Raw genomic sequence first — 19,933 nt, forward strand, 5'->3', positions numbered from 1 at the left:
TCATTGAAATTCTACTGTATCTGTGTGAATTCAGCGAAGATGTCACCATCAACATACTGTAGATGTTACTATGAACATCTGCACACTGCAGTGTATAGAAATGATTTTTATTCCAAATTTTTTGACGTGTAACGTCTTTATTCGACTTACACTAATACCAAAAAATGAAAGGATTTCGTGGAATGGAAATTAGACTTCGGTTTGCATGGAAATGCTTACGTCGCATCCAATAAAATGACAATTTCAGAGTCAGTTCCTGTAGTACACAAGAAGAGACCGCGTAATATACGTCTATTATTAAGAAGAATCTATTATATTTAATTTGAACTGGTAATAGAAATTACGGGAAAACGGCTGAATAGATTTTAATTAATGTCCCGTCATTTTGCAGAAAAATAGTAACTTCAGTGAATCATTAGTTTTCCGACATAATTTTCCTGAATATATCAGTCCCCTAACTGCCCATTGTACAACTCAAACCAAGAAATGGATTCGGAACACCTCAAAATCTGTGCTTCAGTGGCTGACCATGATAATATCTTTGAAAAATATTGGAGTGCAAGAGGTCAAATAACTTTATTGTCAAACGCCTGGCATTAGAAAACAACAACATAATTTTCCTATTTTCCAAAATCCATCTTTCGTCAGTTTTGAGAATTAATTGCATTTCAGAATAACACAAAATAAACTACAATAAACAATAGGCTATTACACGAAGGCCATGATCTGCAGGATTGCTGACATATTTAAAGTTCAAATTCAATTCGTTATTAAAAACTTGAAGACTTACTAAAAATAATTTACAGGTCTGATTCTGCGGTGTGTAATTTTCTGAGTACAGCTGTGTGTTGAATATTAAAGTCTATAAAACTTGAGGTGATTTGATGACATTATTACCATTAGAAATGAAATATTGTTATAATTAATGCCATGATGTTAATATATGTATATATAAAACTACAAAGTTTGCGTAAGATAATAATATTGTTATTAAAAATCAAATATTTTTAAAGTTATTAATCAAGTAGGTTTGGGTCTTTTTCATATACTTAATGACGGTGTGGTGTAGATACTTATATGCTTCATTCTCTTCAGTATTGGCTCGAGAGAGTGCAAAAATTACACTTCCTGAGGAAAGACCGAAAGGTATTATTTACTGATAAAATAAGAGGCTTAGAAAATTTTGTAGTCTCCCGATCATTTTAGCAGGATCTCTTATCAGAATAAAATGATTTTACCCTGTACGTTAGCTCTAGCAACAGAGACAACGCGGCACCAGCCAGGAAACTCACAACCGCCAACAATGATGATTTTTTTCAGGGTTGTAGATCCTGTTCCACAAGGACAGCAACGTAGGCGCACTACACGCAATTTCAACAAACGTGACTTGGATCCTCTGACGGAAGGTGAAGAGAATGACATGGACGAGGATACGGACACATATACGGAAAATGCTGGTGAGTGAAGGCAAACAGCGCTTTAAAATACCCAGAAGTTTTGCAGTTACAGACACAGAAATACCTCAGTTTGAAATTTATTAACAACAGAAAGAGATACATCAATACAAGCATCATTAACAGATCCGCTGCCGTTTCAGTCACGTACTGTTTTCCTTCCAGCATACGCGATCTTAAACAAAATGTTGTTTTCTTGACTATTACACTTTTACTGCGTCATAATACTTTTGACCAATAAAACGGTACAAAAGGATGTCTTTCAACCAATCATGGCTGCTTATCGTACGATTTTATCGCGTCCCTAGCATTTGTTTATTTTTATCACTACCCTAGCATTTGTTTCTTTGTTTGCCAACATTTCAAACTACACTGATCTGGACGTCAAAAAAAAAAAAAAAAACAGAAAATTACAAAGCACTCCAGTCGATGCATAGCAGTTTCAAATATGACTCGCATTGCCATTCAAGAGCAAGAATTAATAAAGATCACTGATCATAGCTATGCATCCTCCCTGAATCCCTATTTACAAATAAATGAAGAGCACCATTTGGAAATCCTGAATTTGAGGAATACACCATGTACATCAACGAGTTCCACTTCTTTTACGCACACGTCCAATATAACATCAACTGAACCACCAACCACTAAAACATTGAAATTTGAAAATTGTACTTTCAATAGGCCTAATTCCTTTTAAAATTATTCATGGTTATTTTTTATGTCATCATCGTTAATTAAAACTTTTCTAACTCTTGTTTATATTATTTAGGTTATATTATAGCCACTGCTATATGATATTATGGATAGCCACGTATCAGAGATTATTTAACATTAAGATTTATTGAAAATCATCTGTCAAGTGACGTTGATTACTGGGATCCGAATAATTGAAGTGGAATGCAACTGTTTTAATAAAAATGAAATTGAATCAACAAAACCTTCTTGACTAGTAACCGCCTACAGAGTTCGATGAAGATTCCATAGTTGGCACAACTGATAATAAGAAAACAGCTAATCATAACACACTACTGTCATCTAGCGTAATATTTGTAATGTTGAGATGGTACAATAATACATATGAAGACAGTTGTATTTTCGTAAGTCAATTAATATTTTATTGTATTGGAGTACTTTGTTACTTCTAATCTTTATATACTTTCGTCTAATCGTGTAATAGTCAATTAAATCCCACTCGAGTTTTGATTTTTTCTAGATAAATCAAAACCTCTAGTGAGATTACTGTTGATAAATCTGAGGTTTAAGTGTAATAAAAATGCTAAAGTAGCTTTCTTGTGTAAAAAGGAAAAACGGTTGCAAATATTTTGAAAAAGAAATTTCAAAGTAGGGGTGACTGGGGGTGGGGCTGAAATCTAAAATACAATTAAGCCTGGTTTTAGACTTCCCCCTCAATATCTAAATTGACGTGTTTTTTTATTTAAATTGAATTCCATTTAAATAATTAGTTATTTAGACTGCGAAGTTTTGAAATGTAGGCCCTGTTTATCTTATCATATAATCTATGAAAACCATGTACTTCAGAATGTTTATTTCAACATGTACTAGAAGCCAAGTGAAAAAAACAATTTAGTTATGATTTACACTTATTTGTCCTATATGCAGAAATAGAGTTGAAAGAGGAACGCGACGAGCAAGTGACCCCTTACTGGATCGACCATAATCCGGAAATGAGGAAAGGCGTGGTGGACTTCCTGCCATCCCACGAGGAACAGTTCTGGAAAGATCTAATCGACAAGTACCTCTTCGTGCTTGAAAAAAATAAGGATGTATGTATGATGTACCTGAATTGTTGTTATTAGAAGGCTCCCTTTAACACAGACTGTAGTTGTTACTATCATCATCAATATTACCAAGAATTTTCAAAGACATGATTTCAGATATGTCAATTGCGAGATATGTTCGTCTAATAACTTATCAATAACAAGTGAGGTTTACAGTACTACTAATCTATATAATTTGAATTGGTAATGAAAATTACGGAAAAACGGCTGAACGGATTTTAATAAATGACCCCTCATTTTGAAGCTTGGAACCCACAGTTTTTCAGAAAAATAGTATAATGAAAATTTTTAAGTTCAATCTATAAGATTTATCTATTTTGCAAATGTTTATTTGCTACAACATTGTATATAGAATATTAACATTTTCGCTTTTTCGGCATTATCAGCTATGTTAAGAAACACGTAATCTAAACCTTGAACAAATTAACAAATGTACATTGTAATATGCATGACAAATAGATTTTCATGTAGTATGTCTTATAAGTAAAAAGATTTATGTAGAAAAAGATTTCCAGAAAATATAAATTTGGAAGGTCGATATCAGATACATATAACTCATGTTACAAAACACATGAAATGATTAAAATGACATTCGTATTTTGTTAATAATTTAATGCAAGATATAATATAATATGCTTGCCATTTTAATCATTTCATATGTTTTGTAACATGAGTTATATGTATCTGATATCGACCTTCCAAATTTATATTTTCTGGAAATCTTTTTCTACAAAAACTTTACTTATGAGACATACTACACAAAACTCATGAAAATCTATTTGCCATGCATATTACAATGTACATTTGTTAATTTGTTCAAGGTTTAGATTACGTGTTTCTTAACATATCTGATGATGCCGAAAAGGCGAAAACGTTAATATTCTATATACAATTTTGTAGCAAATAAACATTTGCAAAATATGAAAGAGTGATGGAACGGAGAAAAATTCTCTCCGGCGCCGGGATTTGAACCCGGGTTTTCAGCTCTACGTGCTGATGACTAAGCTGGAGCTTAATCTGAGACGATTCTAAACGGCGTCGGGATTGTATCCGGCGTGGCTTAGTGGATAAAGCATCAGCACGTAGAGCTGAAAACCCAGGTTCAAATCCCGGCGCCGGAGAGAATTTTTCTCCGTTCCATCACTCTTTCATCACGTGATGACGCAGAATATCTGCATGGAAATATCATATGTACTTCGGTACATCAATATATATTTGTAAAATAGATAAATCTTATAGATTGAACTTAAAAATTTGCATTATATTATATTAGATTTATCTGAAGACAAAATGAATAGTAAAATAGAAAAATAGTAGTTTTCAGTGAAATGTTAATTTTCCTACATCATTTTCCTATTTTCCAAAATTCATCTGTCGTCAGTTTTGAGAAATACTATAATGGCTTTTCAGAATAAAACAAAACACAAACACACTACAACAAACAATAGCTATTACATGAAGACCTGACATGACCTGCAGGATTGCTGACATATTTAGAGTTCAAATTCAATTCAGTTAAATAAATTAAATTAGGTTTATTACCGAATTGAATCGATACAGAAATAAATATAATAATTGGTTATTAAAAACTTTAAGACTTACTGAAAATAATTTACAGGTCTGATTCTGTGGTGTGTAATTTTCTGAGTACAGCTGTGTATTGCATATTAAAATCTACAAAACGTGAGGTGGTTCGATGACATTATTACCATTAGGAATTAAATATTATTATAGTTAATGCCATTATTTTTCATTAATTATACATATTAATGCTATATTGATAATATGAAAGTGAAACGTTTTGGTGTTATGCAAGTAGATGTAGAGAATATCTTAAATTAGATCTTCATTTCTATAAATTTACTGAGTGGCGGCTATTATATGTATATATAAAACTACTAAACTTGCGTAAGATAATAATATATTTGTAGTTATTAATCAAGTGGGGTTGGGTCTTTTTCATATACTTAATGGCAGTGTGGTGTAGATATTTATATACGACATTGTCTTCAGTATTGGCTCGAGAGAGCGCAAAAATTTCAGTTCCTAAGGAAAGACCAAAAGGTATTACTTACTGATAAAATAAGAGGCCTAGAAAATGTTGTAGTCTCCCGATCATTTCAGCAAGATCTCGTAGCAGGATAAAATGATTTTACCATGTACATTTAAAGCTCTACATGCAGCAGCTATACCAAGATGCTATGTCTATTGTTCGAAAGCATGGCAAACCTGACTTTTTTTTTTTTTTAACTTTCGCCTACAATCCACAATGTTCTGAAATAGCTATTGCTTTACTTCCACATGAAAAAACCTACTGATCGTCCTGACATTGTTACTTGCGTTTTCGCGTTGAAACTCAAAAACTGAAGGTGTATAGGTTCAAGAAAAAGTACGTGGCATAAAAAAAACATTCAGAGGGAGTATGTTTCATTATTATGGAAGCAAATAACTTTCAAAATGTCTGGTATTCTTCATTGAAAATAAATCTGAGAAATTTTTATTTGAACGTTTAATGTACTTAGTTTGCAGCATTTGCTGCACAAGCCACTAGTTGTTTTATAAGTCCCAATTTAATATGTCATGGTGGCATTAGCACCTTCTGGGAGTCCACCAGTGGTTTCCACTTGACATTATTCACCCCCACAGTGAACTGGCCACAAACATAGCAAAATTCATCTGCCGGATGCTTACATCCTTTAGATGCCATCTCTTAAATATAAATAAATATATGATCTCGGTAGTTTATATTAATGAGCAAGCCTATACGTTAGTTTTAATACACTCAGCACTGGATCTATCTGTAAAGTAATAAAAACAGGACGTATACGAAATACAAATAAAAATTGGTATAAACATGACTAAAAAATCAATGTCTCGATCATAAAACTGAAGTTTGTAGAAAATAATGAGCATTGTCTACACTTTTCAGACATAATCTATTATAAAATAATACTTAAAGCACAGAAACAAACAAAACGTTAAAAATTGCTACATAATTATTATTACGGTTAGTTTATCACCGAAGAGAAAGGAAAACCTGTTAACTTGTCTTTACCAGGAGCAAAGCAGTTGTAAGTACTTCCTGCTTTATGCAACATGGTAGGTGACGTTTGGATTCTGTGTTTCAACTCTTACATTAAATTATTTATTTATTTATTTATTTATTTATTTATTTATTTATTTATTTATTTACTTATCTATTTAAGTCCATAACAGGGCAAAGTCCCAATTATTACCGAGGGTTCACACCTGTGGAGTAACGGCTAGCGCGTCTGGCCGCGAAACCAGGTGGTTCGAGTTCGATTCCAGGTCGGGGCAAGCTACGTGGTTGAGGTTTCTCCGGAGTTTTCCCTCAATTCAATGTGAGCAAATGCTGGGTAACTTTCGGTGCTGGACCCTGGACTCATTTCACTGGCATTATCACCTTCATCTCATCTAGACGCTAAATAAGTTAAGTTGTTGATAAAGAGTCGTAAACTAACCTTCTAAAAGTTATCGAGGGACTCTAATCTAAGCCAGAGTCTCTCTATATCATCTAAATGAAGATTTGAGTCAATGTAACTAGACATGGTCTACTTTAATACATAATCCAGTAAGCACTTATAATGGCTTTGCTTCTAGTAAATACAAGATAATATGTTTTTCTTATTCCTCAACGATAAAGAATCTGTAAAAAAATTATGTACGTTACAATATTATATATATAACGTTATAATGATGTAACATAAATAATTTAATTATGTATAAAATGTTTAACATCTATATATATATAATATCAATGATTTTACTTCTGATAGATGATTTGTATTTTTCATTCTCTAATTGGTGGTACATCCTCAGATTGAGGTTCTGGCTGATATGTACATCTATTATCAGGCAGTACATCCCACTTGACGACATGTGTCAGAGAAAGAACAATTGTTTGTATGCATCTGAAATCTGACTAGTTCAATATGTAGCTCGTCGGCGATGTGTGCAATAGAGGGAGAAAGAAACTGGCCACCCTACCGCATTATCTCCTGGCCTAGTTGCCTCATAAGTGCTGCCTTCTTAATATCACTTGTGAGGTTCAGACCTGTCTTCGGACAGTTGGCTAAAAAAAAAGAAAAACAATTGGTGATACGATCATATAAAGATTTCATTTTTTTTTTTGTACAAAATGAACATAAGTTTTTAGAAGAAAATGAAGGATTTATTATTCCATCGACCTAATATATTATTATTACCGATATTACTTATGTGCAAGTAGATTTATTTCTTATTATTATTAAATTAATGGGGGTCATATTACTGCTTCCAGTCAATCAGAAAGAGATAATTCAAGTTACAACTCTCATTACAAAGGAACTCTTTTCTAGACAACTTGGAGATCTTGTATAACTGAAGATTATCTCATTGTGTTCTTGTTGAATCAATAAATCAAAGGTAAGGAAGGAGAGTCACCAGAAAAATATGTTATTACGAGTATGGAAGGCTGCAGAGAAACGCGTGATTCGGTGGACGGAGAGACCAGTTGATGAGCCAGGTGCACACAACCGGCATGCAACTCATTCCACAGAGCTATACAATAAGTCTACTTAGGTTGAAGTTCTTAAGGGTTTGATGTCGTTCTGCACTGGTTCATTCTGCCTATTTCGTTTGCAGAAAGAGAAAGAGGTTGCTAAGGAACTGAAGGATCTGAGGGACATTTCCGTGTTTGCCTTCTTCATGCTTAACGCCCTGTTCGTCCTCGTCATCTTCCTCCTGCAGCTCAGCAAGGACCAGCTCCACATCAACTGGCCGCTCGGTGTGAAAGCCAACATCACATACGACCCTGATCACTTAACTGTAAGTACGATATTACATTTCGACTTTGATGCTTCTAGTAGAGGAATAGAGCAGTTTTCAAGAATAGAAACAAAAGTGAGCGATATACAGAGTGATTCACGAGGAAAGGTCAAAACTTTAGAATACGATATCTTAGGCCATTTTGAGTGAGAAAGTTCATATGAATATAGATCCGTTTTCGAACGATGGCGGAGCTAGATGCATTTTTTTGGTAAAACGTCTCGCCCCAATGTGAATCAAACGTTACCATATGCTGCTAATATGAGATGTGAGACAAGGTCACCGATCGCAATGAATGACGTAACATTGGAATCTGCATTGCGAGCGATGTAGATAAGAGAAGTGGTGGGATATTACAAATATCCAATCGCCTACCCTTGTCTGATATAATGACACAGAACCAGAACATAACACAAATACACTACCATTTATCAGTTGACAGCAGTTCATTCAGATACCTAGAGTATAGTAGTTATACAGGTACAGTTATCGTAAGTGTTAAATTGTGTTTTTCAAGATGCCTTATAAATTTTTGACTACATAATATGCCGATATTGTATATGTTTATGGTTTGTGCGATGGAAGTTCCTTGCGTGCTCTCGCTGAATATGAACGACGCTTTCCGAACAGAAGGGTGCCATATCGAAGGGTATATTTTACTATCTATGGGGTTGGATGAAAGACTTGGTATACCAAAGGAAGGTGGAAACGAGAGAGGCGCTGATCGACCACTAATTGCACGCCGCATAAAGAACAGCCACGAGCAACTCTCCCGAGCGATGAGCGCGATTCACGCCCGAGCGCAACAGTGTATTGAAGCAGAAAGTGTTACCTTTGAACATGTGCGAAAACATCAACCCGACGTCTAGAGTATTAGGTATGTATGCATACGTGAATATAAACTTTAAATTTATCTGTCTCTAAATGCGAGTTAGTACAATGGAATCTCAGACGTTTTTGTGAAATTAAAGAGTCATATCTCCGTAACCGTTAGAAAACGGACCCATATTCATATGAAGGTTTTAACTCAGAATGACTTCAGAATTCACATCTTAAACTTTGACCTTTCCTCGTGAATCACCCTGTATAAAAAAATTAATTGGCAAATGGCCCTCGCAATGGGCACGGAAATTTCTGAATGATGACCTTATTCAAGGTGAAAGTGATTATTAACTTTATAACATCAGAATAAATTACGAAAATGGCGATTTTTGCATGAATAATTTTTTGGAAGAGAAGATAATATAGCCTATATTGAATATTATACCTCTGTCAGGATTTTGCTCTTACGTTTTTGAGCTTTGTTAACTTTACATTAAACGGGGCAACACATGGAAGAACTCCCGCGAAGTGATGGTAGCAAGACGACGCGACGCGTCTCCACACAACGACATGACACTGATAAGGGACAGGATTTAAACCCCAAGACGTCTCAGAATATTTTTGTTCCGTGTGCACAGAAAAGTAAAGATTTTTTAATAGAAAATAGAGTATTTTTATACTCCATTTCCGTAACAGCAAAGCTTAGATTAATTCTAAAAAAAAAATAATGCGTATAAACATCTTTAAGAACTGAAATTTTGACTGAAGGATTGTCAACTAGAGTTACAATTATGAGAATAATTTCTATAAAAAAAAAGTAAAAATAAATATTATATTACTTATTCTTATGCAATAATTTTTTCTCTCATAAAACCACTTCTCACTTAATACTAAATTTTTTTCATTTGTCAGTATACGTAGGCCTACTCTATACCAGTGGTTCCCAAACTTTTTTCAGTATAGCGCCCTCTTCCGAAAACTGGATTCTGGCATCGTTCTCCTAATCAAATGTAATAATCATGACTAAATCAGAAATAATAACCTTAAATCATGTTACATTGTACTTTTTTCTGTAATTATTACAAACTAGATATAAAATACAAATCAAAATTAATAGTACATTATGCAACGAGCCTATAATGATAGTAATTAAGACGCGAGTATGTTTGTTTATGAAACGAGCGCAAGCGAGTTTCATAATTTTCATACGAGCGTCTTAATTACCATTATAGGCAAGTTTCATACGACTTTTTATGCTCGACCATATTTCTAACTTGAAATTATTCAGAAGTATTCATTTTATTCGTATCTAACTGAAGAGCGGAAGTGACTTTGTGCATAGCTAGTAAATTGTGAGATGTGCGCAGACGCGAAAGTATTGATTTTTTCCGAGAAACAATTGATATAATCTGAGAATAACAAGAACTAATTTTGATATAACCTGGAAATTGATTTAGAATTGAAAAACGAGATAAATTGAATTTATTTGAATATTATTTACAATTAACGCTAATTATTATAGTAACAGAACATAACCTTCTGCGACAGTATTGGATTTCCAGCCTCCGTGACGTTTCCCTCGTTGTCTTTCGATTGCATATCCGAGAATAATCGAAAACTGAACTTTAATGAATAGGTGTACTTTAATGACATGCATTAAAGGACTGCTACCAGGTGTATAATTACTAATAACCTTAAATCATATTACACTGTACTTTTTTCTCTAATTATTACAAACTAAATATGAAATACAAATCAAAATTAAAAACAATTTCGTACAAGAACAAAATAATACATCTAATTTTGTTATCTGTCAGAAGTCCCAAATAAGTTCACACTTTCGATCAATGGCTGCCTGGTCACACACCCTTTCACAATGCTATGTTGCGAGATGGATAGTGTATCCTATTTGAAAATACATGATCAGAAATTAACTGCATTTTTCTTTTTGTGGCTCATGAATGAAAAGTACGTTGAAGCATAAAAACATTATAATAAAATTATAAAAAGTAAATAGATAAATCTAAGACCTATGTATTAAATATTTTGTTGCCTCTCATTAACTTAAAATTAAACCTGTAGTATGCATAAAAATCTAAACGCTCTACTACTCTCCCCTAACAAATTACCGCCCACCTGAAAACCATAAACAATACAAATTGTTTGTCGATTCTTGAATTGGAGAGCAATCGTGCGTTTCTGACCTAAACAGACACAGACTAAATAATAAACAGCAGGAATGCACACATCAGATATGCTTGCATCGTAGGCTCACACGCGTGTTTAATTAGTTTATAGTTCTGCTGATTTCCAGCCTGCAGTCTGATAAATTTATATCTCGTTTTTAAGTGTAAGTACAATCATTAAATTTTATGGTTGTTCATTCATATTCCACCCTATAAGTTCAAATTAGAATACATCGGCCTGGTTGGCGCAGTTTGTATAGAGCTGGCTTTCTATGTCGAGGTTGCGGGTTCGATCCCGGACCAGGTCGATTGCATTTAAGTGTGCTTAAATCCGATAGGCTCATGTCAGTAGATTTACTGGCATGTAAAAGAACTCCTGCGGGACAAAATTCCGGCACACCGGCGACACTGATATATTATAACCTCGGCAGTTGCGAGCGCCGTTAAATAAAACGTAACATTTAACACATTAGAATACAGAATTATTAAGTATGTACTTGTAGACAACATAAGAAGAGAAACTACCAGCATTACGGAAATACGAAGAACGTTTTCTATTGAATAAAAATTCCATCAAAATATATCGGGTATGTGTGAATGTATACGAACACCACTTTCATTCTATAACACAGATTAGCAGGGTGGGTTGGGGTAATTTGGATATAAAAACAGTCTTTTTGTTAAGTTTAGAGATCAATAGCCTGTTACCATGATAAAATTTTCCAGTCAGTTTTTTCAGCTTTTCGAGTGCAACCTTAAAACCCGTGGAAACATACGAAATGCAGAAACCAGACCCGGCACGAGCGATCCTGGCCTCAGGAACAAATCTTACTGCAAGACAGGTCTATATACATCACAAAGTTTTCTACTTCTACAACTCTATACTCTTCATTGAAATAACTAATATAATATGTTATACACGACTAAAAACCACTAAAATTTTGAATTTAAGGAAGCAAAGTGACTGAAGCCCGGCTTCACTTGCCTCAGCCAGTCAGCCGCCACTGAGCTGAACGCTCTGTATTTTACTACACTGTAAAGTATAAATTATTATATTCTATGTGCGTCATTCCCGGAAAAATAGGCTAGAATGTTCTGAATATGAGCAAAATCCGTTCAGTAGGGGAGAGTTGGGTAGTATCGTACATCGGGTAATATCGGACAGTGATGTTTCTTTCATCTACCACCAGATGGTAGTACAGTGATGTTTCTTTCATCTACCACCAGATGGTAGTAGCAGTGGTCAGATGTCGCATACAGAAACGTAACCATGTCACTTAGGTACTACCATCTGGTGGTAGTTGAAAGAAACATCACTGTCCGATACTACCCGATGTCCGATACTACCCAACTCTCCCCTAGTTCAGGAGAAGTCATTGTACACAGACGGAGACAGATGGTATTCCCAAAACCACTCTTTCAGTAGGTCTATTTCGGATATTGATAATGTGTAATTTCCATAAAATGTGGAAATGTATATTTTTTACACAATTGCAATACTTTTGGTTCGTGGCAACAGTGATACAGTTGTGATGTGAATGACATGAGAAATATAATCTAAGAACACACGTCTCAAAGTCACAGACCTTGAAGAACCTGACACAAATAGAACGTCGAATGATTTGGTAAGAAGTCGTCCACTGAGCTGTAACTGTGAGAAGTCGTATATTTCGTTTCTATAAATTCTAGTACGTGAAAATATTGTCATAAATCTGCATTGTTAAGCAAATGGAAGACGTCTATGGAATGTTATTAAACAAGGACCTTGGGATATAAACATGCACGCCTAGTTTGACATCTCATTTTCATATATCTGCAGCATGGCGATGGAATATTCTGACGTTATTCGCGTTACTTATTTACAAGTTAATCACACATACTCTGCCAGAACATAACAATCAGGAGATGAAGTTTAGTTATAGATGATTAAGTATACCAATACATAAAGACGTTATGTAGTTCTGAAAAACTTGATCGTCGGAAGAGAAATGTTTACGAGATAGAATATTATTATCCTTGTTAGGTTTGCAAGTCTACTTGAATTGCATGAGGCGTCTCCAGTTAAACGACCTGCTGTGATGCAGATGTCCTCAGCTATGGCTTCAGTGGTAATGTTTCCGGCTATAAATCATGTGGTTCTAAGTTCGATTCCGGGCAGGAAAGTGACATTTATCTCCTTCCCTTAGGAAATGACTGTCTGAATGTGACCTTGCTGAATGTCCCGCCATTTGAGTATGTCTAGAATTTGAGTTTATTCAATAGCGAAAAGCCTCAGTATTGGCTTGGTTTAAGAGGGCTGGACCCGGGATGGATCTTTGCACATTGGTCCATTGTGCGTCCTATAGAGGTTGGAAGTGAAATAATCTTGCAGATTGAAAGGGACGATAGGATACGTTCAAATGAATATAAAACCTATGTTACGTTTTGTGATTAAATGCACGGTTAATTAGAAAATTAAGTTCGAAGTTCCAGCAGTCTGGCAACCTCGCCGCTAAAGGTCTCCTTTCGTATCGCAATACAGATGTAAGAGATCAACGAACTCAGCATATACTGTTTTCGCTGTAAGAAAAATCCTAATGTAAACATAAGCACGTTGCTGTCATACTCGTAATTGACTCCAAATCGAAACACTCACATAACGCAGTAAAATATAGTTCGTATTTGGAAACCACAATCTTGTATTATTTGAAAATAAAACATTGAATTCTAGTTGTTTAGTACGATGAAACATTTAACTTTACTCATATGTAAAACGCTATGTAAAAGAAAAGCTACTCTTATATTTTCTTATGTACTATGAACGCGGATGAATACCAATAGTAATACCGAGGTAGTCTGTTCTTGTAACAAGCTGGCGTCACTTGAGCTCGTAGTTGTTCACGTAAGCACGTGGTACTGAAGTATGGCTTTTGTATCCTCAACTATCCATTGTGAAGATATAAGACTTAAAAATAATTTAATTACTGTAATTATAAAATAAATTTTTTCTAAGCAAACGAATGCATAGTAGTGAGGTTAGACCTACTTGACGAATAACGGGAAATGTTTAACACGAAACAGAATGTACAACAGTAGGCGGGAACACGTACTGAGAATCTATGGCGCCAAACAGTGGCCAATGAAGCCTCACTTCAGTCACGTGCTATTGTTTACATTAGGATTTTTCTTACAGCGAAAAGATTATAGGTGTATTGCTTCGCGCTCCCTTCTCAAGTTACAACGTTGCGATGTGGATTGCATCGTTCAGTGGTTTGAAATTAGTGGGTTTTAAATTAAATTTACACGAAAACGCCCATGTTATTGAAATACCACAAAGGGGTAAATAATCCTTTATTAGATTTTTCATCGATATCCACAAAAATCACGATCTAATTCGCAATAGTTACCGAATAAGGGGGTGTTAAACATTTGGGAAAAAGAAACATTTTGTCCTGAAAATCTATGAACTTTTTACCAATATAACTGGATGACAAAAGCTTCTCAACTGAATAATAGTAGGCATTTCTAATATTTATTCTGCGTTTAATTTCCTCCCGAGTGTCATTTATATTTTTTACTGCTGCTCCAAAGTAATTTAATTTTTCCACCTTTTCAAAGGATAAATTTCCAATTTTTATATTTCCATTTCGTACTATGTTCTAGTCACGAGACATAATGATATACTTTGTGTTTTCGGGATCTATTTACAAACATCTCTCTTCACTTGCTTCAAGTAAAATTCCGGTGATTTTCCAAATAGTTTGTGGATTTTCTCCTAATATATTCACGTCATCCGCATAAACATTATTATTATTATAATTATTATTATTATTATTATTATTATTATTATTATTATTATTATTATTATTATTATTATTATTAATTTCAGATCACCATCACCAAGGAGTACCTAGAGCTTGAGCCCATTGGTATGTTGTTTATTCTTTTCTTCGGAGTCATCCTCATCATCCAGTTCATCGCTATGCTGTTTCATCGCTTCGGTACTCTGTCACACATGCTGGCCACCACACAGATCAATTGGTTCCAGAGTGGGACACAGGTAAGCCTTCTCAGTTATATTGCTTTCAGCGCAAAATAAATTTAATGTGGCTAATGAAACTCAGTCAACTGCACATCAAGTAGCTACGTAACTGCTCATCACCAATTCGATGGAATTTCAGTCTCTGAGCCGTCTTCGGTGAAGGGGTTGTTGCCTCTCCCAAGAGATAAATATGACGAGGCGTGAGATTTAAGCACAGAATTTGTAGAATTTCTTCAATTCTATTAGGAGAAATACATAGTGTAAACAATATAAACTATCAAAATTATATAGGCAGTTTATATATCGTTCTACTGAACAAAATATCTAGTGAAATATAATTAAGTATATCTTATAATTTTATTTTGAAACTGTAAAATATGTTTTTAAGATTGATAGTAGTTTCATTATTTGTTTACATTTCGACTGAGTGTAAATGTTATTGTCAATGAAAGAGTAACGAACTATTGCTTCAGCGTAAAACCGGGCAAAGTAGTCTAAATAATTACTATTAGTCTATATTTTCAAAAAACATTAGAATTACAAAACATTTTTTCTGGGAAAATCATGACAGATAAAAACAATATTTGACTTTTTTCTCCGGTTATTTATGCTCTTAACTCCAGTCGTTTTTTGTTAGTTTACTCGTATATCGTTTACATACTGTATACAGCGAATAGGGATTATAAAGAATGGACACTTCGCGTCGGTACCTTTGATGTAGCCGGACTGATTTCAATGACCTTCAAGCCAGCTAAAGCGTGAGATTCTGCTTTCTCCCTAGAGTTGGCGCTGACATCACACCAGCTACCAGTCGACACAGCGGAAATATAACACATATAACTAATACATCTAGGTACATTATGTACTCCAATAAAATAAATTGGATCCATAAAATAATAAATCTGTCATTAACTGTAATGTCTAGACTCTAGAGTTCCTTTATAATGAGAGTTGAGACGTTGACCCCAACAACAATTAAAATATGTAATGATTTGATAGCGCTGAAAATGGAAAAACAAAACTCTTATGAGAAGTAAAACCATATAGGTATATTATATTACATACAAATATTAAACGAATTCGATACTTAATTTTATAATGTGTTATATTATTTTATAATATAACTTATTATATCTGAAATATAAAATATTATTATTACAACTAGTTTGTCACTGAGAAATAAAGAAAAGCTGTTAACTTGAATTTATTTGAAGCAAAGCATTACTGGATTATGCAATAAGGTAGGCGATGTTTGGATCCTGTGTCTCAACTCTATACTCAATTATTATCTTAGCGTATGCTCGATTACACTAACCTCTAGCGCTTGAAAGTGGAACTAAACGCTGGCGCACAGAGAGACAAAACACAGGAACATTCGCTCAGTCTCCATTCTTTATAATCCCTATTCGCTGCTGTATACATTGGCAAAGACTTAACAATAACAATAAACAAATGAGCGAGAAAAAGAAATGTGATGTGAGCGACAAATGTACCGAATGTACAAATGTTATTACGAAAATTCTTATTTTAATACAGTACCACACGTTAATTACTACACATGCGTCACCAAAATACGTCACTCCTAACGTGAATATAGCGTTAACAAATTACGGACGGACGCTTTCTAATATGACAAAAAAGAAAAAAGAACAAGTAGCGAGGGAAATCTCCTTACATGTATATTTAATGGAATGATATCACAAGGAAACTTTACCTGGAGATCGGTGCAGGTTATAATTCGCAACCGAGTCGATTCGGAGTGTGGGTTCATGTTTTGAAAGAAAGCTGTAACTATGAAACCCTTCAGATGTCTTAATAGTTTTTAGCATGGTCACTAAAACATTGAGTAAAAATCTTCAGCATGTCATCCTTCAGAGCGAAAGTAAGGCCGATGTCTCATATATTTACAGCGCTTAAAATTTGTAGTTCTGAAACATAAAAATTACAGAAATTTTGGCGTGAACACGTCTTTAAAATCAGACCGACAAATAGGATACCAAGATGTAACGTTCGAAGGGTGACATTCCGACACTACAACTTCGTGATTAATAGCACGATTGAAGAAAATGTGGTCTCGTTCGATCGGGTAAACGACTACGATGCGAGCATGACCTCGAGTTGGCGCTACACATGCGGGAAGCGCGGGTGGGATGCCAGCATCAACTGGCAGTAGCCTATATCTCGCGGCTCCGATGTGCTAGCGCGCTGAAAGATCTCGTCTAGGTCTGTCGATTTAAGTTAGACGTGTTCAACTAAAACCCACAGCCGTATCCCCGACAGAGCCACACTCCGATTCCTTTTTATTCACAAATTTCTCTACCTGACGAACAGGTATTTCTGCAGGTCTTGAATTGGAAAATTTCTTTGACAGAGGAAATACGAAGCAAATATAGAAATATGAAGACGAATTTATTTAGGCAAACGAATTAGGCCAAAATATACTCAGAACTGAGGAAGGGAAAGTCACTAAAGTCGGTAAAAAATGAAGGTAGAAACCAGCAGAACTATTCCTTGTGTAACACTCATGCAAGAACATACTGTAATAAATTTACGGGCTCATATTTTAACTGAAAGATGCTAAAATGTTTTTTCTTTACAGTCTGACGACAAGGACGCCAAGGCACGGGAAGTCGTACAAGTAGTGAAAGATCTGCAGAAACTGCGCGGGGCTGATAGGGTCGCAGAAGAAAAAGACCCGATGCAAGAGGAAGTAGGAAGGCGCAAGACGATTCAGAATCTTGAGTACAACAAACACTTACAAAAGAAGAGGCAGTCTGTGCTAACCCTCGATACTGCCCTCAAACGTCGTCTGTCAGTGAAATCGAGCAACCCAGGTAAGTAACTCTAGATTGTTTAAGACTATCAAAGAGAGCCACCTTTACTCCCTTAAGTAACATTTGATATTTTTTTATTTCTAAATTATTTTAAGGCATTTTAATATATTGTAGTGTGTCCGCAAGTGAGATAGCTTAACTCACATAGATATTTACTAAGATCTATGTAGCTTTATGAGTCCCGCGCCGTGGCGTCGTGGTCTAAGGCATCCTGCCTAGCACCCGCGTTACGGAATGCGCGCTGGTTCGAGTCCTCATGGAGAAAGAAATTTTCTCATGAAATTTCGGCCAGTGTGTGGGACCGGTGCCCACTCAGCATCGTGATGCACTTGGGGAGCTACGATAGGTAGCGAAATCCGGTTGCGAAAGCCAGCTATAACGGCTGGGGGGATCATCGTGCCAACCACACGATACCTCCATTCTGGTTGGATGATAGTCCACCTCTGCTTCGGCATGTGGGCGTGAGGCCAGTAGCCGACTGGTCGGTCTAGACCAATAGTGTCAGAGTTGTAAGCTCCAAAACCGGTTGTGGAGCTAGAGTCGGAGCGTGAACTTGCTTATATCTGTGGTAACACCGGAGCACGCAACGAGTCTAGTGGAGCGCTCCGCTCCGTTTAGTCTCTGTCCGACAACGCTGGTCTAGACCCTTCACGGGCTGTAGCGCCACGGATTATTATTATTATTATTATTATTATTATTATTATTATCATCATCATGGTGAGGAATTGAGTGGAATTTTAAACTTCCACATTTTTAGCAATTATTAAATCAGGATCTATGGTTTATTACTAAGGGTCCAATTTTGTGACAAAATCGATTTCCTGTCACCTTAATTTTCATCTTCATCGTGTGTGTCTCCAACTCGGTCATAGTCACGGGTTGGATCCTTACCCGCAAACTCGTGTTAACCGGGAAGATTGTAAACTCATGTTTGGTCTTTCAGGCTCTCTGATCACACGTGTCAGTAGTGTTCAAGTTCAAAAGTATAGGTACGTAATAAATTGTACACAGAATAAAATTACTGAAGCCAAAATAATCCCCGTGCCTTGCAGGCAACTTCTCCGACACTAGAATGAGGCGGATAGACTATACAGAGAGCAACAGGCGCTGCGTAGATAACGTCAGGTTAGATTAAATTTAAGGAAATATAGTAAGGTTGTAGTGCCTCCTATTTAAGGGTATATGTATGTACGTGAATAACCACAAATATTGTCGGAAAATGCAGGCTCTAAATTTCTAAAATTGTATAAGAAAATGAACTCACAATTGGACAAAAATTACAAGGTACCACAACAAGACTTATTAGAACTGATAAAAGTATATAAAAGATTACTAATAATATTTTTTAGAATTCACTTTTTACTTTAAATTAAATTTTCCAAAATTTGAAAATTTTCACACATGTTATTTCATAACTCCACAACCATTAGAGATAGAATTCTGAAATTTTGTACACTGATTTAACATGCATTTATGCAAAAGGTAGACTACAATAATGCCCATTTCTTTGAAAATAGAAAAATTAGGTCACAAAACATTATGTAAATTTTAATATATTTTATATAGGACAAAAAATTAAGTGTATTAAAATAAACAACTCTACATGTCTGAGAGTAGTCTACTTTTCAGAAATATGTGTTTATTACATGCAAGAAAAATATTAAAGATGTCAGAGAGATCGTAACAATGTTATGGTTACCAAATGATGTAATTGCAGAATTTTTTTGTTTTTTTTTTTCATACTTTGATAAAACTGGTTCAAAAATATTATTACTTACTTACTGGCTTTTAAGGAACCCGTAGGTTCATTTCCGCCCTCACATAAGCCCGCCATTGGTCTCTATCCTGAGCAAGATTAATCCAGTCTCTACCATCATATCCTACCTCCCTCAAATCCATTTTAATATTATCCTCCCATCTACGACCTCGGCCTCCCCAAAGGTCTTTTTCCCTCCGGCCTCCCAACTAACACTCTATATGCATTTCT

The 19,933-nt window shown here is 35.2% G+C and overlaps 1 protein-coding gene across 1 annotated transcript in view; it reads left to right on the forward strand.

Annotated features, from left to right (window-relative positions):
• Positions 1–19,933, forward strand: part of LOC138706367 (chitin synthase chs-2-like) — a 96,245-nt gene that overhangs the window by 71,044 nt on the left and 5,268 nt on the right. Inside the window, exons 18-22 of the mRNA XM_069835559.1 lie at positions 1,321–1,457; positions 3,078–3,241; positions 7,901–8,083; positions 14,960–15,130; positions 17,712–17,946. Of these exons, the coding sequence (XP_069691660.1) occupies positions 1,321–1,457; positions 3,078–3,241; positions 7,901–8,083; positions 14,960–15,130; positions 17,712–17,946 (890 nt within the window). The remainder of the gene's footprint in view (positions 1–1,320; positions 1,458–3,077; positions 3,242–7,900; positions 8,084–14,959; positions 15,131–17,711; positions 17,947–19,933) is intronic.

This window comes from Periplaneta americana, chromosome 9 (assembly GCF_040183065.1).
Source record: "Periplaneta americana isolate PAMFEO1 chromosome 9, P.americana_PAMFEO1_priV1, whole genome shotgun sequence".
Lineage (NCBI taxonomy): Eukaryota > Metazoa > Arthropoda > Insecta > Blattodea > Blattidae > Periplaneta > Periplaneta americana.